At 37.9% G+C, this 21,239-nt stretch overlaps 1 protein-coding gene across 3 annotated transcripts in view; it reads right to left on the reverse strand.

The window, feature by feature from the left end:
• The window catches only part of slc7a1a (solute carrier family 7 member 1a), a 45,692-nt gene that overhangs the window by 20,904 nt on the left and 3,549 nt on the right, over positions 1-21,239 (reverse strand). For 2 of the 3 annotated variants that reach the window (XM_062048678.1, XM_062048680.1), the window contains 4 exons: positions 4,460-4,682; positions 4,194-4,376; positions 1,366-1,524; positions 1,091-1,268 (listed from right to left, as the gene is read on the reverse strand). In XM_062048678.1, the coding sequence (XP_061904662.1) occupies positions 1,091-1,268; positions 1,366-1,524; positions 4,194-4,376; positions 4,460-4,649 (710 nt within the window). In that variant the 5' untranslated portion in view covers positions 4,650-4,682. Of the gene's footprint in view, positions 1-1,090; positions 1,269-1,365; positions 1,525-4,193; positions 4,377-4,459; positions 4,683-11,005; positions 11,323-21,239 lie in introns of those variants that run through there. The other variant, XM_062048679.1, reaches the window with a different exon arrangement.

Genomic DNA, 21,239 nt, shown 5'->3' on the forward strand with positions numbered 1-21,239 from the left:
TGCATTTTATTACATTACATATATACTGATAGCATGTATGTAAAACCACATGGAGGTTTTTGGATGTTTTTAAGAGCTTTTAAAGGCAGGATAGAGTGACTCTCAAAGGCTCCAATGTAAGCAGACTTTTGAAATACATTATAAATTTACAATTCATAATGCATAAAAAACATGTGAAGTGAATTGATGTGAATTATATTTATATAGAGCTTTTTCTCTAGAGACTCAAAGTGATTAGGTGTTCTTGTTTTATATAAGGATTGTGAATGATAGGCAAAATTGCCAAAAAAGTGCAGTCAGGAGCATGAGTGTGAATCAGCACTCCTACTGTAAGTAAGGAATAAAGGGAGGAAGAAGCGCAAGAACGGAAATATACATGACGGATGACTAAAACAATATTTATATAAAGAAGCTATATATTTTAAGTAAAGTTATTTGAATAACACACTTTATTTAATAATACATATGAGTTATATTAAATGATAATTAAGACTAAATAATTCACCCACATTAACTTACCATATTAATAACAAGAGGAGAGCTCCATCAAGGCTAACAGGCGGTGTTTATATTCTCACTCTAAAGGCAGGAAAATTGAGCGAAAGACAGCTGGGCAATTTTGGTAACGTTAAAGGGGAACTGCAATTTTTTTTGTTTAGGTTTGTAAATCATTCACAATCGTTATGTGAGACACGCACATATGTTTTTGGTTTTATATGCATTCTAATTCGTAAATAAACGCTTCCAAAAGTCAGCTAATAATGGAGCCAATGGAAGTCGCTCTAATCCGCCTATAAAGTGCTCTAAAAAACATCCAAAAACCACCATCAAGGTTATACTGTACATGCTGTAAGTATATAAGTGATGGCACACTCATAATAACATGTAATATTTTGCTAATTTTAAGCATACGGTGGCAATTTCACAGACGCATTACAACGTTCGCTTTTTCCTTCAACAACAACACTACTAGTAATTATGACATACTTCATTAGAACCAACAAATGGAATAGTTTATTCCTTGACTCATACCACACACATCAATTGTTTTTGTCGCACTTTCGAGTTGTGCTCGTAACGCACAACTTACTTGAGGCTGGAGTTGCTGCTATTGCTGACATGTAGGATTTCATCAGGGTCCAGGTACCAGTTCTTCATCGTGCCCTTGACCAGGCCAGAGATCACCATGAACAATAGAACCAAGACGTTGATGCATGTAAAAACTTTGTTGACAATCGCAGACTCTTTCACCCCGAATGCCAGCAGACCTTAGACATTGACAAGATGGGGTAGAAAATATTAGTTTGTAGTCAAGGCATAACTATCATTGCTTTCTTTTGATATTTGTTGTGACAATGAAGTTACCTGTGAGGGTGATGATAATGAAAACAGCAAACATGTCGGGGTATTCTGACAATACCCCCGGTGCGTTTATGTACATGTATTGTCTGCTGAAGTGCTCTATTCGCTTCCCTATCAACTCGTCGAAGGTGGCGCTCCATGCCCGAGCCACACTGGCGGTACCTGAATTGCAGGAAAATTAGTTAAGGCTTCTTTAGACACGTCAGTCTCTTAAGGTCAGGTTATATACCGTAAGTCCTCCAATTACTGCTTCTATTCAGTTAACATTTGAGTCCCCTAAATTCGCCAGGTGCTTGGTCTACGAAAGAAAAATAACCACTGTGGTCTCCAATTAACATGTCAAAAATCAATGGTGGTAACAGTTTAGGCTGTAGACAACCTACGGATATATCTTATTAACTCCAGACGATGGCAGTAGATGCTTCAGAACTATCCTGAGTGGTCAGTATCTCTGCATACGCTTTAGAATGTTGGTTGCGCTACTCAGCTGTTGGTGTGAAACTCAAGCGTGTTACATTTACAATACTGTTGTTTACAAATTCATCAGCGGTTTTAATTATTTAATCCTTACCATTATCACAACATTGGTTCTTTTGCTATGAATGACCAAAGAGAGTTATGGTTTCTGTGTGCTTTATTGTCAGTCCCTCCAGGAATTTGCGATGTTTCGATCGCGCAAATTCAACCAATCTCTATGAATTAATTGCGACATCATAACTTTGTCCAAAGCCTGCAACTTCCTCGCACATTTTGGCCAATCAATTTTGTCTCTGAACAAATCAACTGTCTAATCAACACTTATTTGTTTCTTGTGTAGAGGAATCAGTAACAACAATGTGTAACAATATATTACTTCTTAATTGCTCAAACGGCACAATTGTCATCCTTCCGTGTAGCTCAAACTTACTTTCTGTTCCTGTCTACACCACTAAGCCTTCTGGGTAACATAGGATATAAACAGACAGCGGACAATAGGCAAGCATCTTTTTGTAATTATAATTAATTACTATGATTATTATTACTACTAATAGTTATTTAAGACAGTCTGTATGCTATAAAATGAGTAAAACTTCAATACAGTATTTTTTTGGTTAAAAATCTGTGCTTTTTGAGGTTAAGGTTAAAAGGAACACTGAAAACATACAATCACATGTTAATTCAAGGTTATTGGAATAAAATAAATAAACATTGCAGCTTTTGCTGCAAATTAGGCCTTGGCCGATAACTAATAGTGGCCCACAAATTATTGCCGATAAACGTTATTATTGTCAGCATTATTTTGTGACCAAACTAAGCATTATTGCAATCATAATGTATAATAACTAGAGTTATCCGATAATATCGGCCTGCGGATATTATCGGCCGATAAATGCTTTAAAATGTAATATCGGAAATTATCGGTATCGTTTTTTTTTTATTATCGGTATCGTTTTTTGTTTTTTTTAAATTAAATCAACATAAAAAACACAAGATACACTTAAAATTAGTGCACCAACCCAAAAAACCTCCCTCCCCCATTTACACTCATTCACACAAAAGGGTTGTTTATTTCTGTTATTAATATTCTGGTTCCTACATTATATATTAATATATATCAATACAGTCTGCAAGGGATACAGTCCGTAAGCACACATGATTGTACGTGCTGCTGGTCCACTAATAGTACTAACCTTTACCAGTTAATTTTACTCATTTTCATTAATTACTAGTTTCTATGTAACCGTTTTTATATTGTTTTACTTTCTTTTTTATTCAAGAAAATGTTTTTAATTTATTTATATTATTATTATTATTTTTTTTAAAAAGGACCTTATCTTCACCATACCTGGTTGTCCAAATTAGGCATAATAATGTGTTAATTCCACGACTGTATATATCGGTATCGGTTGATATCGATATCGGTAATTAAGAGTTGGACAATATCGGAATATCGGCAAAAAGCCATTATCGGACATCCCTAATAATAACCATTCAAAAGGATATAACATTGTATTTCTCATTACTGTAGAATGTTTTACCATTTTTTTGTAATTGGAAGGTAAATAACATTTAGCTATACTAAATAAATAAACAAACAAAACAAAAAAATATAATGGACTCTGATCGCTGTATGCAGACATTTCTAAATTAACTAAAGATTAAACATCTTAAAGTGCATTTTTTCCCCAGTTGAAAGTCTTTTTTTTTTTATATCATCACGGCATTCTCACTCTTCGTCCGTGTTGATGGGCTCATGATGCCCATCCTATTTGAAGTTGTACTATTCCCACAACGGGACATTTGGCTTCGTTGTAATCATATTTTTTTTCTCCTAATTTTAGTTTGCAGAACTTATCACTAGCGCATCGCGAGTAGGGAGGCGATGTCTGTGAATCTTTGACTTCGCTCACCGAGTCAAAGATTGCAAAAGGCTGTCAAGAAGGCTCACTGCGTTCACTTAATTCTACGGTTTAATAAAGGCGCTCAGGCACTGAGAGCGATGCTCTGAGTGAGACTTCTTTCTCCCTGTTTGAAGCGGAAAACAAACAGACACAGACAGCAATCTATTGACTTCATTTTCAGTCATTGTTCCATTAATTGACTTACTGTGTATCGGCCCAGGCCTATCGCACATTTCTTAAAAGCCGCCCGCCGCCGCAAATTCAGGCATTTTAGGCGAAATCCTGGAGGGACTTTCTTATGCCCTTCAAATCATTGAAGTAAAAACAAAAGTAATTATCTAACGAGTTTCACATTTTTGAAATAATAGGCGGTCTACAAATATTGCCTTTAAGTACACCAACACCCCTGCTATAATTCTGCTCTTATTTCAGTAAGAAATGCAACCTTACCGATGATATAAGCGAGGATGAGGTTCCACCCAGTGATGAAGGCCCAGAGTTCTCCAACAGTTACATAGGAATACAGATAAGCTGAGCCTGTCTTAGGAACACGAGCTCCAAATTCAGCGTAGCACAAGCCAGCTAACACTGACGCTAAAGCAGCTATCAGGAAAGACAACACAATGGCAGGACCTAGAGGGACAACACAAAAACTCGGAATTAAGAGGCTTAAAACGGCACTGGGCGTAAGGTTGAAATCACGGATGTATCATTACCTGAATTCTCTCGTGCAACAGCACCCGCTAGCACATAGACACCCGCCCCGAGAGTGCTTCCCACTCCCAGGGCCACCAGGTCTAACGTGTTGAGGCATCGCGACAGGCGCGAGTCCTCCGCGTTGCAGTCCACCACCTTCACCCTCAGCAACCGCTTCCCAAAACTCAGCAGCTTGTCCAGCGCCATCATTGCGACCGCAGGGCAGGTTCACGCGACACACACCTTCGGAGGACGTCAAGGATGATAAATCAAAGACAATGCGAGAGTATGCGGCACTGGTGGTAGTGGGCGCAACTTTGAAGCGTACAGTTATATACAGCAGTTAGCCGTAGAAGCTTGATCCACTGGCAGAGTCACATTGCTATGTGAGCGCTTTTAGCGGCCACACTTGCAATCAGATCTACACGTCAGACAGGGTGCTACAGATTTAGCGCTTGACAAACTTATTTTGAGTAGAACACACTTTCCTTGTTGCATAACACCGCCCTCAGTCTACATTTTATGACAAGTGGCCAAAATGGCAAGAAAAAAGTCTTAAAGGGGCAATTCATCATATAGTTGGACGTGTTGCTGACATACAGTATGTTACGTAACACAACTCAAGGGAGTGGAAGCAAAGCCCCCTGAACAGGGTGTTTTAATGCAAAGACAAGCATAACTCATGACACACAAGTACCGCCAAAGCTTCGGTTACATTCCGTTACCGCTGCACACATAGCGGAAGTGTAAGTGTGAAATGGCGTATCCTGTGCTTCGAGAGTAAACCATCATAGTCTTTAAAACCTTTGATACAGAGGAATATCAACAATTGGTTATTGTAAGAACAGAAGTGGTTGTTTGCGGATGACCAATTTATTCAGTGCCTGCAGGATTTTACGATGTTACGATCATGCAAGTTCACACAAACTCAACCAATCCCTGGAATTATGTGTCGCCTCGCAATTTTGTCCAATCCCCGCAATTTCCCCGCACATTTTCGCCAATCAGCAAAATTTTTGCCAATCAAACGTCTCCCTACATCGCCCACCGTCTTCACTTTCTTGTTTACATTTACATCATTTACTCATTTAACCAACAAAAATCACTGACAAGATCACTCTTAGTCTTAATAGTTACTCAATGTTCTCACTGAGAGTGCGGATAAACAATGTGTTGGAACATAAATACAAGTTTACGGTTGACTTTCAACCGTAAAACATGCAAGATTGTGCACGACAATGTCTACAACTTGTGGATGACGGAGAAGACATCATACAATAAGACTCATGATAACAACAAAAAAGGGAAAAGTGTGACATGGTTTGGATGTGAACACACCAAATATGGTAAATGCTCTTCTTTTACTGTTTACCATTTGGCTCACTGCACGTTTTATATTCATTTCTGCAGAGCTGTTAGCTTAAAAAACAACAACCAAAACCATTATATTTATTACCACTTAATGTAGTGACTTTTTTTTAACCCACATAGCGCCATTATGAAACAGTCACACAGTGTCAATACAGTTAGTGTGTGTGCCAAACACTCACTGAGGCATCATTTACCCATCACTACTGATAAGATAGGATAGGATAGACTTTTAATAGGGAAAATATGTGGTTGCAGAGCAGACTGAAAAAGTTCACAAAAAAGTATTAAAAGTATCACAAAATTATCTTAATATTTGCAATGTAACTGTAGAAGTTAGTTTGCCAATTTGTTCAACCTTTGAGAACATTTTACCAGGTTACTTGAGTGTGTGAGAGTGTCAGGGAGAAAAGCTCTGACTTGCTTGAGCATGTTGAAATCGCTAGGCCAGAGGTGTCCAAACTTTTTCCAGCAAGGGGTGCCTACATAAAAGTTGGAGGGGCCACTTTGTACTTTTTTGTACATTCAGGATCCTAAAACCTGTCATGCTCTCACATGACAGTTATTAATTTCATGAATTTTGTATTATTTCCTGTCCACCGCTCTTATTTTTCGTTCCACATTCTGTTTGCCTCCATTTGCTACCACTCCTCTGGTTTGAGCGCTAGCTCCATCACGTCAACTGAACCCCCGTCCCTGGTTTCCAATCAGGATGCTTTCCGGGACTGGATTATTGTGCTATCTACCTCAACCTTGCTTGCTTTGTGCTTCATACGGCTGTTTTCCATTTATGCACTTCCCAGCAGCACATCTTTGTTGTTTTGTTACCTGCGTTTCCCTAATACAGACTTCTTTTCTGCACTTGTCTCTACATCCCAGCAGTGACGTGCGGTGAGGTTCATGGCTGGTGAGGCACTGACTTCATCACAGTCAGATTTACAAACATATGAACTCTAAAGAGTATCTTATTCACCATTTGATTGGCAGCAGTTAACAGGTTATGTTTAAAAGCTCATACCAGCATTCTTCCCTGCTTGGCACTCAGCATCAAGGGTTGGAATTGGGGGTTAAATCACCAAAAATTATTCCCGGGCGCGGCGCCGCTGCTGCCCACTGCTCCCCACTGCTCCCCTCACCTCCCAGGGGGTGAACAAGGGGATGGGTCAAATGCAGAGGACAAATTTCATTACACCTAGTGTGTGTGACAATCATTGGTACTTTAACTTAACTTTAACTTTACACATACAAACTGTAGCACACAAAAAAGCACATTTAATTAAAAAAAATGTTATTATGGTCTTACCTTTACTTATAAATGAAGTCCATGCGCCGCTGTTGTGCTGGATTAATGCACCGCCGCCGTAGAATGCATCCCCTGACGGGAGTGTTATATCAACTAAAGCCCACACTTAAACTTTCCACGTGCAAGATTGAATCTATTTAAAAAAGTTATTTAATAGGAAGCCAAAAAGTGCAAAAACAATAATGTTCATGTTGGAGGAGTTGTGAATGAATGAAATGTGAAATCCGTGCTGCAGTCTGCAGGTGTACCTAATGTTGTGGCCCTGCAGTCATTCACAACTCCTCCAACACGAACATTATTGTTACTGCACGTCACTGCATCCCAGGGTCCATATATAATACTGTATAAGAAGAATACCCCAGGGCAGCTGTGGCTACGAAAGTAGCTTACCACCACCAGGTGTGAATGAATGATGGGTTTTTAACATGTAAAGCGACTTTGGGTACTTAGAAAAGCGCTATATAAATCCCAGTTATTATTATTATTATTAATATGATAGTATAGAGAGTAACCAAGTGTATATTACTGCCACCGGCCGTTTAAACACAATGCAACTGTTGATCAATTGCTAGTTGGTATGACATACATGTTAACTAGCAGACATGTCAGCTGATGTACGTACACAGCTGACAAGATTACTTGTTTCCATTATTTTGGATATCAACACGCCTTGTGTTCAGACCATGCAGATATGCACCTCTCTGGTCTGGGATGCTCCCATGACAAAACAGAACAGATGGTCCTACAACACCACAGCTGTTAGTGGAGAATATTCCCTGGATGATAAGAAGCGCTTCAACATATCCACATTCCTTAGTGCTGAGCTCAAATGAATAGATGAATAGAAATGAGACAAGGAAACAAACAGTGAATCTGGAGTGACTGGGCAGAAATGTATGCAGATAATGGCGCCATTCCAGGACATACTGACATCAAGTCTGAAAGGTCATGCAGACAGCGATACGGTCATGTCACACCACATGGAAACGTCTTCCTGAGGGTAACTTAAGGTTACAGCCCCACCACACACTTTCCAGAGAAAGACACACAATGTTCCAGGTAATACATTATGCACATAGCTGAGAAGAGACTTAAAAACTTTTTAGCATTCTGGTTGGTAAAAAATACAAGTAGATAAGGATATTTTACAAGCTCTAAATCATGCACCATACAGTGAGTTGTACTTCGGTTTTCATTCGCCTAATTTTTGGTAGGATTCTCTTTTTAAAGAAAATTTTCGTTTGCCCGGTTTTGTATACCGTCTGTTATCGTATGGCCAAATATTGCGCATACATAACACACTACTACTTAGTTTGTGTACTGTGTCATTCTGTGGAATAGAGTGCTCAAACAAGATTCATGTGTGCTGTTGACTCAGTCTCTGTGCTTGGTATATTGAATACAACAGCAAAAAAGTTGTGAGTGCCAGCACTTTGATAAAAAGGTGAGAAATACTTTTGAATGCAAGAGTGTAGCAAATTTCATTAGTAATTTAGATGTATTTTACTTTGTTTTCCGCCTGTAAAACTATGACTTTTCTTTAGAACATGTGTTTTGTGTTAATATGTTGAGTTTCTCGAACAGATCAATTGAATTTGCATTATTTTCTATGATTTTCTATTAGGGATAGGTAATATGGCCTAAAATATATATAATGGATCCTCTTGCATTAACGATATATGACACAATATATTATTTGGCATATAAATGATAATAGATCCATTTCAAAACAGGTTACAAAAACTCCTAATTTAGCTGTTGGCGTATGCTGTAACAGATTGAGTCATTTCCTGTTGTATTATTTCTTCAAAACTATGATTAATCTACTTGCTAATTTACTGTTATTATATGGTTACTTTCTGTTGTAACATGGTTCTTTCTACACTTCTGTTTAAAAATGAATACCGGTAAGCATTTATTCTTCTGTTGTTTCAATACTTGACATTAGTTTTGGGTGATACTACAACTTCGGGTATCAATCCAATACCAAGTAGTTACGGGGGCGGTATTGGTCATACGCAAAATATTCAGGATCAATAAATGATAACATTTACACATAATCACATATAACATTTATAATAAAGTGAATAGTGCAAAATAATTAAACCAAAACTATATAACTACGATTAGTTCTTATTTCCTGAGTTTGTAAACAATAACAAAAAGTACAAAAACGATTTTGAGGTGAGGATTAGTAATTTAGAAGCTGCACTATGTGGTGACATTAACTGCTAGCGGGAATGCTACATTGCTTTGGGGACACCTTCGTTTGCTTGTCGCTGTCAAATTTGCAGGACAAAGCTCGAATGTGTCATCAACATGCATAACTATGATGTAACGATAGTATTGAAAGCTCTATTGTCGGCCAAATTCATATCATTTATATTGCATATCGTCTATATCGCACAACCCTAATTACCATCGTTTTTTGTTGAACCTTTTGGAATGCATTACCAACAAAAAACACGGTACATCTGTATCTGGTAAATCAATATAAGGTACTGCATTACACATATTATTCATAACCAACTTTTCTTACGTTGGTACCTGCTGTTGTGTATTTAGGAGCTGCATAAGTGTCGACAATTTGAAATCAAAACGTGGATGTGTGGAGGCATGGCGGTGATATTTATAACACAATCGTGGCTTCTTTTATACTTCCGCTTACTGATCTGTTTGCAATTTGCCCCATGAGTGACGTTTTTCCCACTGGTGACTAGACTAGGGCTGGGCGATATGGACAAAAACTGATACCACTGTATTTTTAGGCCGGATCGCGATATACCATATATGTATTGGTATTTTAAACAAAACGTGTGTTTATTTTAAACTCAATACCACATGACTGTTACTAACAGTGTTCTGAAAATTGCTTTTAAAAAGTAAATAATTATAGTTACTTGTTACTTAAACTAAAAAAATGTTTTTATTACTAATGGAATTACTCTTTCATAAATGTAATTAATTACTAGGAAAAGTAATGAATGTGTTGCTTAAAAACCCCCTAACACAGATCAAAAGATACCAGTATGATGGTATTGTCTCAAATATATATCTCTTTCTAAAATATATCGGTATTAACTGTAATACTGGCCTACTGGTGACGTCAGCGGATATCTCCATATATAGTCAAGTATTACCTGAAGAGCTTTGCGCGAGTTCGCCGCTGCAGTCAATAAGCTCTTCTTTCGCTATCCTCTTGTTGAGGGGGCAGACTGGCTCGTGCATGCACATGCATTCCCCACTGTTGCCATTTCGAATTAAAATTTGCGTATAATTTCCAACTTCTACCTGTCAGTAGACTTGATATGGATGTGCCAAAAATTACAACATGGATGGCGGGGAAAAGACGCAGTCTAAGTGGAGGTACGTAAATAAGACCGCCCACAAAACAGCGCATCCTGAATAGACGGTCAGAAAGTGGCTTGAAGATGGTCTGTAAAACATAATCTATTAAAAGTTTTGACCAAAGAACCACCATTGCATGTTATGTAGACCACAAGGAAGTGTTTTAAATGAAGAAAAAAAATCATAAAATGACCCCTTTAAATAACTGCAACCCCCCCCCCCCTCCTCCCCCCCCCCCCCCCCCCCCCAGCTGGTTAAGCGATAAATCAAGTTCATAAAACTAGAAGCTGTGAATAAAAATAGTACGACTGGTACAATAATTGCAGATGCAAACGCTCAGACAGACTCAAGACAGTAAATCAAAGCTGCCTTCATGAACTGCATGACCCATACAGTCAAAGATTTAGGTTGCAAGTGCAAAGTCAAAATCAGTCTGTTAGTAAAATTACAGGGAAGGCACCTTAAGTTACATGGAAAAATGAAAGAAAGCAACAGCGTTGTGCACAACATCATGGTCAACATCTTGCAGCATTGAGTGCTAACTTACTTGAAAGCGTCTTATCAGCTGACAGCACCGTGCGCGTCTCAAGAGCGTAGGACATACAATGAGATTAAACACTGTGTTGGTTTGCTATTCTTCCAGCCGCTGTGAGCAGTGTGCATTGACTTAAAGGGTTCCGAAATAGGATCCGCGAGAATCACATGGCTCAGCTATTCCAAGCAGCCATCGACGTGCACGCTCATAGATACTGGAACATGGTGGCACTATATGCAGAAGCAAAAACCTATGAATTCATACAGCTTGCTCACTTTTTAAGCTATGAAGAATCCAAGAATATTTGCTTAGATATTGCTGTGAAATAATTTGCAAAGATTGTCCTGTCATTAATGAGTGTACGGCGGTAAGATGTGCTGTCCTTCAGTAGGGGGAGTGTCGGGTGAGAAACAAGGGTGTGTTATTTGAGAGCCAATGAGAAATGAGCATTGATGATGAGGAGACATTTATGAGGGAGTCCGTTTCAGCCCTGTGACCAAACAACTGCACGGATGGAGCTAAAAACAGATCAAAGAGTAGGAAGGTCAGCCAGGACGGTTACTAGTCTAAACAAATACATTGTTACTTTAGGTAGAATTCACCATAGTTTTGCTGTCACTGTAAAATAAACACTACGGCAATGATTGTGCTGAAAGTTAATGCAATAATTAGGGCTGCAACGATTAGTCAAGTGAAAAAAGCTTTTGATTCATACTATGTTGCTCCAATTAATTGTTCACTTTTAAAGTAAAATTTCAATGTTGATGATGTGCATTTATTGGGAGAAAAAAAAAGAATGAAGGTTGTGGCAAGCAGAAAAAAATGTTTTAACTATTTTCCTTAAAAGGGGCATATTATGATTTAGTTTCTACATTCGAAACACTTCCTTGTGGTCTACATAACATGCAATGGTGGTTCTTTGGTCAAAATGTTCTATAGATTATGTTTTACAGACCATCTTCAAGTCGCTTTCTGACCGTTTTTTCAGGATGCGCCGTTTTGTGGGCGGTCTTATTTACGTGCCTTCACTCGGACAGCGTCTTCTCCCCGCCATCCATGTTGTAATTTTTAGCGCTTCCATATGGAGTCTACTGACAGATAGAAGTTGGAACTATTTGCTACTTTGTATTAGAATTAGCAACAGGGGAGGATGCATGTGCATGTACGAGCCAGTCTGCCCCACAACAAGAGGATACAGAAAAAGAAGGAGCTTATTGACTACAGTGTAAGACTACAAAAGCTGACTCGCACAAAACACTTTGGGTAAATTTAAACCATACATGGAGCTGTCCGCTGACGTCACAATTGGGAAAAACGTCACCATTGAAGCAAATTCCAAATTGTTTTATCAATTTCTCCGCCATGCTTCCTTGGTTTGATTTCAAATTTTCTGGATTTATGCAGATCCCAAATACACAAAAACAGGTACAAATAAGTAAGAAAAGTTGGTTTTGCTTGATAGGTCGCCTTTAAAATACGTTTTCGAGGCTATAAAGTGTGTTCTATCCGATTAATCTGACAAACTAAAGAATACTGCATTTAGTTCTGCTAAAGGGACTATTTGCAGCATTTACACAGATGCTTAGAGGGGGCTAGCTTTCTAATGTATTTAAGCGTTATATCTCGCCCTATTTCCTCTTCTCGGATGTGATAGTGTAACTACATACGTACATAACACATGCACGTGTATTAGCTTTGGGTGTTGATAGCTAATAATAGCGAGTTGGCTAACTATCGTTAGCTGTCAGTAGCCATGTTTACATGGGTAAAATGTATTTAATCTGATCATAATTCGGACTAGAATGTGACTGTGTACATGGATCCTGAAACAAATGATCCGATTATGATGTGCATTTTCATTCATCACACCTTAAATCCAATTACTTGTTTTGAAATGAGCAGCACATACCGGAAACAGAAGTAGAAGACGAAGAAGCAGTGACTTCTGTTGTAAACAAACGTTGTCACATTATTTTTTTGTCAACTTTTCCTTATGTTTGCTACTTTTGTTTTACCTGTTTTTATGAAATGATGTGATATGTACGGGTTTCCGCGCATCTTCATTTTAAGACATTCCATCTACGTGCCTGAGGCTAGCAGTTAGCACTTAGAGTAGCTGTAAGGTCGTGAATAAAACAGCTCATTGAGACGACAACTCAAGCCCTTCTTTAACTGTTACTTCGAAACATGACATTTCAGGCCATACTTTTGTTTTTGCTAGTTTCAGTTTTAGGGCAACAAATTCAATATTATATAACTACTTTTGTACATGTTGAATGGGAGGAGACGGCAACAACGAGACAATCGCTTCATTCCGAGACTATTAAATTTAGTGTAAAGTATAAAGTATAGCTGACGTCAAAGCGCAGTAAGGATAATTCTGACCGAATTTCGGAAGAAGTGTTTTCGTGCGCTCCAATCTGAATGACAATCGGCATGAACCACCCGTTTCGATCCGAATGGCATGTTTACATGAAGCATTTTTATTCTAGTTAGCATTAGCACACACACAATGTGTCCATGTGCATGTAGCAAGTCAATGTATATTCTAGCACAGTGGTTCTTAACCTTGTTGGAGGTACCGAACCCCACCAGATTCATATGCGCATTCACCGAACCCTTCTTTACTGAAAAAAAAAGTTCAGTTTTTTTTCAAATTCAAGACAAAGTTGTATGTTTTTTTACTGGTGCACAAAATGAACCGTGCATGAACATCACCTTGTTCAAGAACAAATCCAACACATTGTATGAACTCACAACAAATTACACCCCTGCAAACCAGATGGAACATTGTTTGGGGGTATCCATAATACGCCGATAGGGAGAAGTTTTTATTTACACGATGAGTCGGGTGTGTCTTGACCTCCGCGGCGGAGGCTCCGCCGAACACCTGAGGCCGACTCACCGAACCCCTAGGGTTCGATCGAACCCAGGTTAAGAACCACTGTTCTAGCATAACAACAACATGACTGCAAATTGTTTGTTGCTTCTCTTAAACTGTTTTTGTATGTGTGCACGCGCTCCCTGCGCGTATGTGTTGACGAGACAGGGTGAGTCACTGCCGTAAACACCAATCATTTTATTCGGGATGGTAAAAAAAAATATTACACAAACTTACTAATTGTGAAATATATAGACAGTTTTAACACAAATGTGTTCTGTTAAACCACTAATGGTAACATAAGATAGCCAATTGTGTTCTTGTTATATATTTTGCTTTGAAAAATGTAACTGAGCAAGTTGCAAACAGCCCCTTTAAGTACAGCATTTCACTAAATTTAGAAATAAAACAGTATTGGTATGTGGTTGAGCAAGACTCTGCCTATCCTATCTGTCAATAACAACAGCGATGGAGTGGACACGTGCTGTCTACGTCCTTGTTTTGGCATCTAAAGCCACATCCAGACGCAGAGGTCAAACTCCTCATAAAGTAGATGATGGGGACAATTGAGAATAAGTCGTGCCTCAGTTATCGCCTGCTTAAAATAGATGTACTGAAGTTGGGCTCGCTGCCCTCAGATCACCACGACACAAGGTGTTCCAAGACTCATGCCAAACTCTAACTTGTTTGGATTTTGACCTTTTTCCCCATCAGAAAATAATCTAAAATGTGAATCTAAAAAGTAAACAAAGCATTTAATTTACATTACAGGTACAGTATTAGGGATGGGCGATATGGCCTAAAATGTATATATCGATATATACCGTATTGCAGCCTCCTGAGATAACGATATTTATCACAATATATTGTTTGGCATATAAATGATAATAGAAACTTTTCAAAATGGGTTACAAAGGCTGCAAATTTGGCTGCTGACATATGTGTTAACATATTGCATCATTTCCGCTTGTATTATTTTCTCAAAACGATTATCATTCTACTTGCTAATGTATTGTTTATATCTGGTTACTTATATCTCTGTTGTAACATGGTTCTATCTACAATTCTGTTAAACTGTAATGAACACTTATCCCCCTGTTGCTTGGATACATTAGGCAAGGCAAGGTAAGGCAAGGCAAGGCAAGGCAACTTTTTTTGTATAGCGCTTTTCATACACAAGCCAGACTCAAAGTGCTTCACAGACAACAAAGTGAAATGAAAGAAAACAAAAGCAAAATTAAAATGCAGACAATAAAAATAAAAACAGTGCAGACGTTAAAAGTTAAAAGATTTAGCTGAAAGCTAAGGTGAACATAAAAGTCTTCAGTCTAGTTTTAAAAGTAGTCAGAGTTGGGGAGAGTCTGACATCTTCAGGAAGTTTATTCCAGCTATTTGTTGCATAGTGACTGAATGATGCTCTCCCTTCATTTGAGTTTACTCTTGGAACCGCTAACAGATTGGTCTCAGAAGATCTTAGTGATCTAGAGGGCTTATATAGTGGGAGCATATCAGTAATATACTTCGGCCCTAGACCATGTAGTGATTTATATGTGAGCAGGAGGATTTTGAAATCAATTCTCTGATGTACAGGGAGCCAATGTAAGGATTTAAGAATTGGTGTAATGTGCTCACATTTTTTGGTCTTTGTTAGAACTCTAGCAGCAGCGTTCTGAACAAGCTGTAGCTGCCTGACAGTTTTTTTTGGGAAGACCTGCAAGGAGACCATTACAATAGTCTAGCCTACTGGTAATAAAGGCATGTACAAGTTTTTCAAAGTCTTGAGCTGACATGAGCCCTCTAAGTCTTTTTACATTTTTGAGGTGATAGTAGGCCGATTTGTATTTTGGCACATCCAGTGTTTGACTTGCTCAATGCACTGGCACAGAAGATCTATGGGGCGATAGTCATTTTGTGATAGCGCTACATAGATTTGGGTGTCATCGGCATAGCAATGATGGTCAATGTTATTATTTTGCATGATTTGTCCTAGTGGGAGCATATAGATGTTAAATAAAGTCGGCCCCAAGATTGAACCTTGGGGGACTCCACACGTTACGTTGGTTGGTTCTGGTACAAAGTCACCAATGGACATAAAATTAGTTTCATTAGTTTCGGGCGATACTACAAACGTGGATATCGCTCCAATACCAAGTAGTTACAGAGTCAGTATCAATCATACCAATGCTGATGCTAATACATTACATTTTCAGGATCATTTAATTATTACATTTTTTATCACAATTATAATTAGACAAAAACACAGGTTGGCGGTGTAACAATAACAATTAAATATTTCAATAATTTCCTACTATTGGCTCTAATTTAAATCATTTTGTTTTGTCTTTAAAGCCCTCCCGTGTCCAGGGACTTATTTCCTAAGTTTCTAAACAATAACAACAAAAGATTTTGTATAAATAAAAATATTTGTAATCTATGCTGACCCTTGTCTACATTCATGAGTTTTAGGTTTGTGGTTAACATGCCTCATTTTATCCTCTTACAGAGTGTAGTGTAGCATGTTTAGCTCGTCCTCATCCTCTAGTAACAGTACTTATAAGTACATCAGCTAATAGCACCATAATAGCAAGAGGCTAATTAATAGCCTAAAGCCTACTGTCACTCACGTCACTCATAGAAATCTGTATACTTTCTTCTTTTCCTAAACTGAGCACTTGATGGCTTATTTGGTCTTTTAGGATGATCTATGATGAAAATGAAGACTGGACTTTTTCATTACATTTTGCCAATACCGTCCATTCGCACGTCAATCAACAGGAGTCACGTAGATGACTGCAGACTTTTTTTTCCGTCAATTAATTACATGTAGCTACAGTATATATGGGTCTATTTTATTTTAGGAATTAAAAAACTATTTATTTGGAAGCAGTTTGTGCTGTGGCCACCCTCCCCAACTTTAGTCGCAAGTTGATCCCAAGCCTCCTTCCCTCTTTTGGAAAAGGAGGAATATTACGCCTTGGAACAAATGTGCCGCCTTTGTTATATAAAAAGGCCCATTCATGGAAATGAGCGGCGGTAGTCTAGAAAACTGGCGATTTTGTTTTAAAAAAATTTTTTTGTGTGTACGCCCTCCCATAGATTGCGCCCTGACCGTTACTCATTGCAAAAACCGGCCCTGCACACAGGTGGAGAGCATTTAGTCAGTTAAAATTAAAGGGGTATGAATACTTTTGCAAGGCGCTGTATGTACTGTACCTATCACTGTACCAGCTTTGGTTTACTTACTTCAGACATTCTACTACCTTATCCATTTTACATCTGTGTACTGCAGGTACAAACACACGTTTTTAACCCTGCTTTTAAAACCTTGGGTTATATTCCTATATAAACAATTTTCCAGCACATGTGCTGGTCAGCTCTGATCTCGGTGAACCTGGAATGCTTTCACGCACTTATACACACACACTGACGCACACACAGGCACACTTGCATAAGATGTACATACAACATATCTCCTATTCCTGCAGTCAGACCACTGGTGACCCACTTTCACAGCAGCTAAACTTAGGCTCACTGGAAATAAACGAGATCTGGCTGGAATGTTCTAACGGGCTGACCGAATCCAAACATAATACAAGAGTTGTATGAATTATGTCGAAGTTTTGACCCAAACTGAACTGTGTTTTACGAATGACGCGTAGAACTACGTTACAACTTTGATGCTTTTTTCTTTACTTTTGATTTGCTGCGATAGCATGTCTGCTGTGTAACCACTTGTTGCTTTCACTCCAGACTCTCCCCATCCCTTTTTAATCCTGCATAGTTAAATCACTAATATTAGGACTCTGTTCTCATAATTCCACCACTATTCAATTTGCTGTGATATCATCCCGATGCTATCTATGATACTGTTACTGTTCATTGAAAAGCATACAGTCTCGGGATGTTCCGATCAGGGTTTGTGCTGCTGATTCTGATACCGATCATCCATGGGTGAGACCGGCCAATACCAATACCAATCACATGTATTAACTGCAAATGTTTCCATCTATTTATAGGATAGGGTAGACTTATATATCCCACGAAGGGGAAATTATGTTGTTGCAGTGCAGATTTTTATATGCAGTAACAAAAGTAAAACGTAATGAGAAAAAATAAAAAAATAAATAATACGTAATACACATTGCACTATGCATGGATAGATAATAAAACAAAAACACAATTTTAACACCCACATTGCACACCAAGAAAATCAAGCAAATCACAGAAATCACTTAACGTATACGAAGCACTTATTTCTTGGTGTTGTTTAAAGCTAAGTTAGCGGTTATGCAGTAACAAAAGTAAAACGTAATGAGAAAAAATAAAAAAATAAATAATACGTAATACACATTGCACTATGCATGGATAGATAATAAAACAAAAACACAATTTTAACACCCACATTGCACACCAAGAAAATCAAGCAAATCACAGAAATCACTTAACGTATACGAAGCACTTATTTCTTGGTGTTGTTTAAAGCTAAGTTAGCGGTTAGCTTAGCTATTAGCATACCTGTTCCAGGCCTGCTCTGTGTGCAGCATGTTTAGCTTCATCTTCCAGTGATAATAATACTTGATAATAAAACTAAGAAATGCAGTTTATATGCCGTTACAAAGGTGATAATTATTAGCTTAAAGGCCTACTGAAACCCACTACTACCGACCACGCAGTCTGATAGTTTATATATCAATGATGAAATATTAACATTGCAACACATGCCAATACGGCCGGGTTAACTTATAAAGTGCAATTTTAAATTTCCCGCTAAACTTCCGGTTGAAAACGTCTATGTATGATGACGTATGCGCATTACATCAATAGTTAAACGGAAGTATTCGGACACCATTGAATCCAATACAAAAAAGCTCTGTTTTCATCTCAAAATTCCACAGTATTCTGGACATCTGTGTTGGTGAATCTTTTGCAATTTGTTTAATGAACAATGGAGACTGCAAAGAATAAAGTTGTAGGTGGTATCGGTGTATTAGCGGCTGGCTGTAGCAACACAACCAGGAGGACTTTGACTTGGATATCAGATGCGTTATCCGACGCTAGCCGCAGACCGCACGGATGATCGGGTGAAGACCTTCGTCCTTCCGTCGATCGCTGGAACGCAGGTGAGCACGGGTGTTGATGAGCAGATGAGGGCTGGCTGGCGTAGGTGGAGCGCTAATGTTTTTATCATAGCTCTGTGAGGTCCCGTTGCTAAGTTAGCTTCAATGGCGTCGTTAGCAACAGCATTGTTAAGCTTCGCCAAGCTGGAAAGCATTAACCGTGTATTTACAGGTCCATGGTTTAATGGTATTGTTGATTTTCTGTCTATCCTTCCAGTCAGAGGTTTATTTCTTTTGTTTCTATCTGCATTTAAGCCCGATGTTATCACGTTAGCTCCGTAGCTAAAGTGCTTTGCCGATGTATTGTCATGGAGATAAAAGTCACTGTGAATGTCCATTTCGCGTTCTCGACTCTCATTTTCAAGAGGATATAGTATCCGAGGTGGTTTAAAATACAAATCCGTGATCCACAATAGAAAAAGGAGAAAGTGTGGAATCCAATGAACCCTTGTACCTAAGTTACGGTCAGAGCGAAAAAAGATACGTCCTGCACTGCACTCTAGTCCTTCACTCTCACGTTCCTCATCCACAAATCTTTCATCCTCGCTCAAATTAATGGGGTAATCGTTGCTTTCTCGGTCCGAATCACTCTCGCTGCATTGTAAACAACGGGGAAATGTGAGGAGCCCTTCAGCCTGTGACGTCACGCTACTTCCGGTACAGGCAAGGCTTTTTTTTATCAGCGATCAAAAGTTGCGAACTTTATCGTCGATATTCTCTACTAAATCCTTTCAGCAAAAATATGGCAATATCGCGAAATGATCATGTATGACACATAGAATGGATCTGCTATCCCCGTTTAAATAAAAAATAATAATTTCAGTAGGCCTCCACACTGTGTATGGAAACACATAATTAGCTGCTTGTCAGCTGGGGGACTATAAATAAATAGTGTCAGCCAGAGGGGATCATTGTTTGTGACCGGCATTAAAAGATTACTAAATATTTTTCGCGAAAATCGGCCAATACTAAACAGCGGCTGATTGATCGACACATTCCTAATACGATCATGTCAAAAATGTAGTACATTAGATTTGTGGCACCCACTATGTTTTTTTTTTCAAAAAGGTTTGGAAGACATGCTAGCATACATGGAATACAGATACCCGAAACATTTTGTAATTGTTAAGACAAATTGTCAAATGAGTTATGGACAATTAGTGAAGTCCCGTGTGCACCCACTGCAATCTTGCTCGAATTTCACAGACGTGTGCTTTTCAGGTGCATACCAAATTTTGTAATGATTCGGCTAAAGTTACAGTATGGGTTTTGTGGATCCGATTCTTGTGGTGACTATTTGATTATTATTGAATTTATTTAAATAAAAATAAAAAATTCAAAACAGGGTACAGGTTACAAAAGCTTCTCTTGGCTGCTGCTGCTTGGCCTAAAACAAACAAACCAATTGAGAAAACATAAAACTACAATACTAAAAAAAGGAACCCAAAATTAACAAAAGCAACAATATCAATTATAATAATAATAATGTCAATAACAGTTTTTTTTTCTGTTTTTAATCAAACAATTTATTCTTAAAAAAATGTTTTCCAAAGGAATAAACGATTCTCGAAAATTATTAATTGATTTAGACTTACAATAAATAAAAATCGCAATTTGAATGTAAATTCTTTTTTCGAGCACCCCTACTGAACTGTATATGACATTTACAATTGACCAATTTATTGGGGTTTATTTTTTTGTCAGCAAGGCAAAGGCAACACAGTAGGGTCGCAAGTTTAGCAAAATGTTCACACTCTTGTGTGCAGCAAAAAGACAAATACAGTCACCCAATATGTGTGCATGTGTATGTATGTATATATATATATATATATATATATATATATATATATATATATATATATATATATATATATATATATATATATATATATATATATATATACACATATTAGGGCTACAACTAACGATTAATTTGATAATCGATTAATCTGTTGATTATTACTTCGATTAATAATCGGATAAAAGAGACAAACTACATTTCTATCCTTTCCAGTATTTTATTGGAAAAAAACAGCATACTGGCACCATACTTATTTTGATTATTGTTTCTCAGCTGTTTGTACATGTTGCAGTTTATAAATAAAGGTTTATTAAAAAAAAAAATTAAAAAAAATAAAAAAATAAAAAAATTGCCTCTGCGCATGCGCATAGCATAGATCCAACGAATCGATGACTAAATTAATCGCCAACTATTTTTATAATAGATTTTAATAGATTAGTTGTTGCA

Source organism: Entelurus aequoreus, linkage group LG05, assembly GCF_033978785.1.
Source record: "Entelurus aequoreus isolate RoL-2023_Sb linkage group LG05, RoL_Eaeq_v1.1, whole genome shotgun sequence".
NCBI classification, from domain to species: Eukaryota; Metazoa; Chordata; class Actinopteri; order Syngnathiformes; family Syngnathidae; genus Entelurus; species Entelurus aequoreus.